The sequence below is a fragment of the Henckelia pumila genome, chromosome 3 (assembly GCF_033568475.1).
Source record: "Henckelia pumila isolate YLH828 chromosome 3, ASM3356847v2, whole genome shotgun sequence".
NCBI lineage: Eukaryota > Viridiplantae > Streptophyta > Magnoliopsida > Lamiales > Gesneriaceae > Henckelia > Henckelia pumila.
Genome location: NC_133122.1, coordinates 176414386 through 176423064, shown reverse-complemented (window position 1 = coordinate 176423064; position 8679 = coordinate 176414386). Strand labels below are relative to the sequence as shown.

Here is an 8679-nt window from a genome sequence, read left to right as displayed (position 1 = left end):
TCCAATGTGTGACGTCTTGCTGATGTAAACGTTAATTTGCATTTGAGTTGCTGTAAATGCCAACTTATCAGACGGGATACCAATACGCTGAACACAAAAATTTGCGTTTTGCGGGTTGATTTTATGAAATGGATTGATTTCTTATTCGACTTTATTCATTAAAAAATATTATTGTGAGAGATCGACTCATTTCTAATATGCACGGGCTAGGGATGTGATCAAGTTGAGTCGAGTCAAGATCTTGAATGCTCGAGTTTGACTCGGTTATAATCGAGCTGAGCTCAAATGTTATTTAATGATTGATATATTCATGACTCATGAGCTTTTATCGAGTATGAACGAGTTTAAGAAAAATATAAACTATAAATTCAAATATTCATTAAAAACTAAATTATATATTTAGAGAAAGAAAATAATATTTTTATTTAAATTTATAATTTATTCTAATAAATAAATTTAATAGATTATAAGGAAACATGTAAAATATATAAATCAAATATAAAAAATATTATTTTTTTAATCTACCAGCTGACTCATGAACCTATTAAAGAACATGTTAATTAGATAACAAAAGGATTGTAAAGTTTGAGTTTTGTTCATTAATCTTAACGAACCTCATTAAATTACTTCAAACAAGGTTTTGTCAAATCGAGCTCCGAACAATTCGCGAGTGCTTGGTATCAAATTTCTATTGATCGGTTAAATTCCTAATCTAATTTAATTGGCATTTAATCATATTAAAAAATTTGGTTACCTAATAACATCATATATTCCATGTGAAAAAAGGGTCTATATTGCAATCTAGGCAAGATCCAAATTATCTTCGGTCTAAATTATTTTGGAGCTTCAAAATAGCTGGGAAAGAAAATCCACAATCTCTAGCAAAAAAATTTTCAAAAAAATAAATAAAGAAGTTTATCATGCTGCACGTACCCATAAAAAAAAGATCGTAAAGCACAATTTTGATTTGAAAACAAAAGAAAAGGGCCTAAGCTTAATATTTCGAAGCTCCAATTTCTAGATGGCTATAATATTATATGTCCATAAATAGGGTTGTATCATACCAAAAGGCAAAAGGAAAAAAGATGTAGAAATATTTTCACCAAGAGGAAACAAATTGTATTTATGGAAATCATTAAAAGGGACAGAATTTTTAAAAATTCTTTCATGCATCTTCAAGATCTTCCTTCCTTACACAAAGGAACAATGCGAAAACCAAGTGTGCGTATATATAATCCATCCCCACCAACTGATCATTCTTTGAATGTTCGTGATCATGTTGGCTGGCCGTCGTTCTCTGGATGATCGAGTATTAGTCCGTCACTCGGATTTACACTGTATCTGAGAAAAGTTACCTCGTCATTTGAGAATGTCGTCTCAAAATCCTAACCACAGTACTCCTCCTCAACAACAAGAGCAATATATCACCCAGAAGGCATTAAAGGCACTGATGGAAGAGACGGCCGCTCACGCGGCAGCCGAAGCAGTCGCTCAGTTTTTGGCATCTCAGCAACCTGATAGGGCTGACAATGGGACGGGGAGAAAGGAGGCCGTAGACGGAACAAGTGCCTCGCGACCCGTTGATTCTAAGAGGGGAACAACACATTATAAGAAGGTATAAGGAAATTGTACTTGCAGTACTTTTTATATATATATATATATGTACCCCTCTTGCATGCTGTGAATACTGATCTCTGTTATATCTCGAGACAACAGAACATCAGTAGTACTAGCTCACCAATGGACTTTTTGGAGAATGTATGCAAAAAATCAGCCAAGACTAGTGTTAAAGTTGGGAAGATCATGTTCAAAACATTGTTGAGACCCCTCTTCCGAACCATGTCGCAAGTCGTCGTGGCGACCTGCTTACAACCTTTGACAGCCCATCACAATCTCAAACTACACGATTTCATGGTACGTGATTTTACATAGATATATATGTAGAATATTACTTGTATCATCTTTCTTTCTTTGTTTTTAATGACTTTTTTCTTTGTTGTTTTTGAAAGACTCTTATTATTAAGGTGGATTGTAGCAGACTGGGATGGCAAAAAGGAATATTAGTAGCAATGAAGAATTGCAAAGGTAACTAGCTACTACAATTAATATCATGATTCTAAACATTAATTCTTTAAAAATAAAAAGACATTTTACAATTTACAAAGTAAATGTGGTTGAAATTCAAGTGAATATTATTATGAATTGATGAACATATATATATATAGGGGCACGGTTCAAAATGGATCAAAATGGTGTTGTGGAGATATCGGGGGTAGGCGATCCGAAGAGACTTTTGAAGAAGCTGGGGAGATCGAACCGCGTAAATCTCTTATGGTTCCAGTTCGGACAATGTTCGGAGAACCTATTCATGGCGAGTAGTACTGGTAAGAAAAGCGATCCTCCTCCGGCTCAAGATCAGACTAAACAACAAATTCCTTACGCTAATAATAATAATAATAATAATAATAATAATAATAATAATAATAATAATAATAGCAGGTTTCCCAACATGCACGCTGGATTTCCTCATGCATACCATCCTACACCACATTTTGTCACGCATCCATATTAATTTTTTTTTTTTGGAAATGCATTTTTTTTTTGCTATATTGATATGTAAATTTTAGGCAATTATTACATTTTGTTTTTCTTTTATGAAAGTGAATTATTTTTCATGTTCTTTTTGTCGTTGAATTTCTTTCTGAATTTTTGAGGAAAAAAAAGTAGAGAAGAGAAAAGCAAGACAAATATGAGATATATCTCTATCTTTATCTCTACCTCTACCATTATTATGAAGTAAGAGGGACTGTAGTAAAATTTTTTTTGAACTATAGTAATTAATTTTGGAATAATTAATAGTGTAATTTTTTTTGACGGGGTATCATATTGTAATTTTTAAATGATCATTCATCTTTAACATAAAAAAGGAAAATGAGTTTTTTAGTCTAGTAACTTTACTCCCTTTGGGTTTTGGTTCAATAACTTTTTCGATGTGGGTTTTGGTATACTAACTTTGCATTTTCAGTGTTTTTTGGTCCAAATGCATACGTGTCAGCTTTTGATTAGTCTACATCATCATTTTGGACCAATGAGAAGTTGACACGTATGCAGTTGGACAAAAAACACTGAAAATGCAAAGTTAGTGTACCAAAACCCACATCGAAAAAGTTAATGGACCAAAACCAAAACATGGACAAGTTAATGGACCAAAAAAATTATTTTTCCTAAAAAAAATACCCAAATACCTTAATCGCCTCCTACGCGAGAAAAAATATTATTTTATTTCAAATATATTACTTTTCACTATAAATATGAATTAGATCAATCTGTTTTCGTAAGATCATCTCACAATAGACATACTCAAAAAATATTATTAAAAAATAATTTCAATATATTTATATCTTAATATATGACTTTTAAATGTTTCACAAAAACATTATTTAATGAATTTTTTTAAAAATATATATGTAGCGAAAATTTTCTACCATCAATTTTTAACAAAAGATTTTCCCCCATCAATAGAGATGCTAGTCTATGCTTGTTTATATTGAACTTGTGCCTATCTTTTGGTAGGTTGGTGTGATATTTTCTTCTCATTTTTTCCCTTTTCTTTTTTTTTTTTTAATTTTTTTTATTTTCGTTTCCTCCTTTTGTTTTTCTCCTAATTTCTGTATTTACTACAATACCCGAACATTTTACACTTTTTGGCAATTTTAATGGAAAGATATACATAATGTATGAACACCCAAATATGTGTATGCTGATCATATATTAGTAATTTAGAATGATAACTTCAAAAGCGTAAAGTTTATGCTACTATATGGGAGAACTACATTCTATCATGTTAAAATAATTGGATTTCGTGAGATCCCAAATATTATCATGGGTTATATATTCCTAATCTTGAAATTCAATTGCACAAAATCTTACTACAAAATTTTATTCCTCCCATCAAGCCGTTACATAGATAAGACATATAATTTATTCGATTCCTAATCTTGAAATTCAATTGCACAAAATCTTACTACAAAATTTTATTCCTCCCATCAAGCCGTTACATAGATAAGACATATAATTTATTCGATATAAATCTCTCTTTATATGAAAATTTCTCAAGAAAATAACAATATAAAATCCTACGTTACAAACTGAAAGATTCACTATTGTCTCCTTTCATGATCCCTATCACGTCGTCTCTGTCGTGGTCAATTACAAGGTTGAAATTATTGTATCAAATAAAAAAAAAATAACGTATATTATTTTTCTTTTTATTTTTCTTTTTTTACTTAAAATTGCAATCGTTAACATTGATATCAATACCTAACAATACACGCGCACACACGTTTTTTTGTCTATAAATTTTAGTCATTTGTATATCCAACGTTGTACTGATATGACGATGACCCAATATCGACATGACGTTCAACATGTGCAGTATCGACACTCTAAATGAAAAATAACTAAAATTGTCAGAAATCGAAAGACACGCGCATGAGTACTAATACTCAATTTTGACGGCACTGAGTGTATATATCGACAAAATAACCCCATATATACATGCATTATATTACATTATGTGCGTCCAATTGTATGCAATTGCAATAGAGCCATCTTTGTTTCTCTGGAATAAAATTCATGGACAATATTAACTCTCTCGCGGAAAGGGGCCATGGCTGGGATGTTTTATCTGCCATGTGGCCCAATGTCCACATACAGAGCAGCAATTTAATTGCCATTATACGTACTCCTCCAGTTTTAGTCAACCTGCTACATTAATTATTTGCACTAATGATTAATTCCATAAATTAATTAATTTCTCCACAAAATTAAGGATCGAGCCAATTGTGAATCATTCAGTATATACAGCAGCAAGTAAAAGCTTCAAAGTTTAGTTTAATCATTTCCACATGAGGATCAGTAACTCAAAACAGTTCGATTACTGATCCATGCCTCTCATGCATCCCTCTAATTGTGGATTGTGTCATTCTATGCATTCCACGACACGATGTTGTTTTTTCTGGAGTTTTCATGGATAGATAACGTATTTATGGTGTTGGATTCGTGCCATCATGGGTGTCCTAGCACCATGGGCATGAGTTGGGGCCACATGCAACACGTAGCGCAAACGGACGAGAAAAATAATGATTAGCTATATATACGAGCACAATGTTCATTCACCCGAGGCACGGTTTGGTGCAAATGTTATTGTATTAGTTGATTACACACAATCTTAGTTTCATACCACTTTTGACTCCGAGCACTACAAAATATTATATATACTTTGTAAATCATTATACTATATGTTATTCATATATATTGATTTATCATCCCTAAACCATATATCATGTATCTTTCATCATTATATTGCACGAGCCAAACAATACATACGAGTGTATCACTTTAATTACTAGTTGCATCATTTTATCACTCAAATTGCTATATACTAGAAAAACTCATTATATAATTTATATTCACCTTCAAAAAAAAAATCATTCATTTTTAAAAAATAAAAATTAAACGTAGTTATTCAGTAATACGTGAATAAGAAACTAATGTTTTAACTGAGGCATCGAAAGAATTACTTCAATTTTTTAAAATCGTTTCCAAATTAATCACATGATTATAATAAAAAATATATACTTTTTCACTGATCAATTTTTTTATAAATCCATGAAAAAGATTAAGTCGATCCATATATGTAATACAAAATAACACTTTTGATATAAAAAATAGTAATTTTTTAAAAGTTTGGTCAGATCAGATATCCGTTTTTTAAAAAAATGACTCGCGTAAGACAAGTCGTTTTTGTGATATATTTGATGTTGTTGATCTACGAGTTTAAGTTGTAAATTGACTCTCATAATCTGTATATCAGTTCCAACTTATAATTGAATCCCAACTTGTTTCAAAGAACTAGCTAGTCGTGTGGCCATCAGCTGATTCATAGAGCTCGAAAATCACGTGAATATTTTGTCGGTTCCACGTCAATCGATTTCGCATCCATACACAAAATAATTCTCAAATGATTTAACGAATCCGACCACTCCAAAATTCTACATAAAAATTAAAATCAAGTATGATGAAGATGGTACTTTGGTAGTAGGCACAAAAAAAATAAAATAAAATCTTATAATTGCCATTTATAAGTTTGTACAAGAAAACATAGAAAAAAAAAGTAGTATATATGTTTCAAATAAACTAACATTGTCAAACTATTCTTACTGAACTATATATGGTATATCATATATGTGCCTGCCTAGCTATTCTGCCTGATTTCACGTACTGTGTGAGACGATCGTCGGGAACCAGCCGAGCTTCCTCACATCCGAAAGCTACCGTGCCGGCCCCGGAAACTCCCCGCGCGAAAACATATTGTATTTCAAAAAAAAAAAAAAAAAAGAATAATATCATACAGCACTCCAGCAGGGAGAAGAATGTATGAGCAAGCAAACCTTCCCACTGGAAATTGTGCACGGAAAATGGTAATAAAAAAATGGGTTGAATCGGGATCGAGATATCAGGCCTGATTCGCAAAGTCTTTCGCGTTGATGAACGTGCCGTGAAAACCGTAGGGAACTCTTGATGGGAGCTTAACCGAGGCCTCCAATTTCATTGTGATGGCATTGATGATCTGGAGTTCTGATTTCCAGGCCTTTTCGTCGTGGACGAAGGTCAGAATATAGCCATCGTCTTCCGATTTTGGGTCAGGTCCTGCGGGGAGAAACAGGGGTTCGCCGCCGTATTTGTCGTCCCCGTAGATGAATTTCTTGATTTGGCCTGTGAAAAGGTCTACTTTTGCGAACCCGGAGACTTTGGGCCATGGCTCCGCTATGGCGAGATATGCGAATTGGGTTTTTCTTCCAAGCCTGTTTCTGTTCACCATCCCGGCTTCTAAATTCACCTGATCTTCGTGTGACAAGATGGGCTTTCTCGTCGATTTTCCGGTCTTCAAATTCAGCCTGATTTCGGATAGAACGCTCTTCAATCCTTCTTCGCATTCGTTGAAAATGGAGTCCGGGGGAGTCATGCAAGAACCAATGACAACTATTTCATCAGTTTCAGGCTCCTCCCATGCATTCCAGAGATGGAAACAGAAGCAATCAGGCACCTCAACCCACTTGATCCCGGAAGAGCTCTTCGCATACTTGTCCAGAACACCGAACCTGGAAACTTTCTTCTTATCGTACGCGACCGGAGAGCCACCTCTGATCATTTCCGACAACTTGAACACCACCTGCTGATCCGGGATGACCACGAAATTTTCCGTGATAGCGAAATCATGCATCATTGTGGGTTCAGAAATGGGGATCTCCACGTCCTCTGATTTCTCTCCGTTTCTTGAAAACCAAAAGTACTTCAAGTAAGGCTTCTGGATCACGTCGTAGCTCAGAGCAAAGAGCTCGCCGGAGACTGGGTCGATCTTCGGGTGAGCAATCATGGGGGACTTCAACTGGCCATTGAAACCGTACCTTCCCACTGTTTTCAGGTCCCCGTCCCCATCCACGCGTACATTATAAGGCAAATCGTCTTCGGACATGGCCAGCAAACGGTTGTTGAAGTACACCAATCCAGCGTTGGCAACTCCGGTTCCCTGTTTATGATCCACCAGCTTAAACAAACCACGAGCATAGAAAAGCATCAATCTTGCTATGCCGGAATGGCCATGTAACTCTCCAATAGCTTTCGGGAAAACAGGGCGGCCCAAATCCCTTTCTTGGATCAGTCTCTGTGTCTCCGTAAACCGACACGCATAGCTAGCGGTGCCGTCCGAAATTTTCACGCTGTGAATCATCCCATCACCATCGAAGAGGTGGTGTCCCGCCAGCGGCTCGAAGAGCGGGTTAGCCCCATTTCTCACGTACACACCTTGAATGGAATCCGGGATTTTCCCGGTGACCGGAAGTTTGCGCTTCACCGGCTGTTCCGGCACGGGAGAGAAGTTTCCGGCGATTTGGACAACAGGGTCCGCTGTTTTAGGCAAAGGGCGCTCCAGCTCGTGAGCAGTGAGCGCACTCTCCACTGCATCCAGAGCTATTGCCGCAGCTTTCTGAATCAAATTCCATTGTGGTTTCAGTGGATTCGTAGCCGTTTGAACCCGGGATGGGTTCGGGAGATGATGGATCGTCGGAGCTTGGAGGGAGGATTTTATGTCCAAGTTTCCTTCTTTTCTGCGCGGCAAAACAAGTTGTTGGGTGAAGGATACAGAATTTTTGCAGGAGCCCAAGTCGGCTATTAATGGCGGACGCGAATTAGGCTTAATCCAAGAACTTGTGGCGGCGTTAGAATTGGCCATTCCTCCTTCTGAACAATTTCTGCTCTGAAATGTTGAGAAGTGATTTTTATGAGTTATGTGTAGGGTTTTAATGGAAAATGAGAGCTTTCTGTGTTGAGTGGTTGGAGAGGGGGAGAGGCTCTATATATATAGAGCCCCCAGTGGGCATGGACGTGGGGGTGCCCACGTGTACGTTATTTTGGAGAGACAACTCTGTTCTTCATGTTTTTTCTTATTTTTTGAAAACAATAATTTTATTTTCGAATCTTTCCCATAAATATAAAGTATTTATGTGTCACGACCCAAACTGCTAGTGATATTTTCCGCTTTGGTTTATAGAGAGTTTTTTACGGTTTTAAAACGCGTCAAAATAGTTGATATTCCCTGCTCACCGGCTCTGTCACCAA

General features: G+C 35.9%; 1 protein-coding gene across 1 annotated transcript; it reads right to left on the bottom strand.

Annotated features, from left to right (window-relative positions):
* Window positions 1-6115: 6115 nt before the first annotated feature.
* On the bottom strand, window positions 6116-8469 carry LOC140887289 (9-cis-epoxycarotenoid dioxygenase NCED1, chloroplastic-like). The gene has a single exon (XM_073294454.1). It carries the CDS (start codon window positions 8291-8293, stop codon window positions 6518-6520), a length of 1776 nt encoding a protein of 591 aa, XP_073150555.1. The 5' UTR covers window positions 8294-8469; the 3' UTR covers window positions 6116-6517.
* Between the last annotated feature and the right edge of the window lie 210 nt (window positions 8470-8679).

Coding starts and splice junctions, on each gene's coding strand:
- LOC140887289 (XM_073294454.1), bottom strand. CDS start 8,293: ATGGCCAATTCTAACGCCGCCACAAGTTCTTGGATTAAGCCTAATTCG.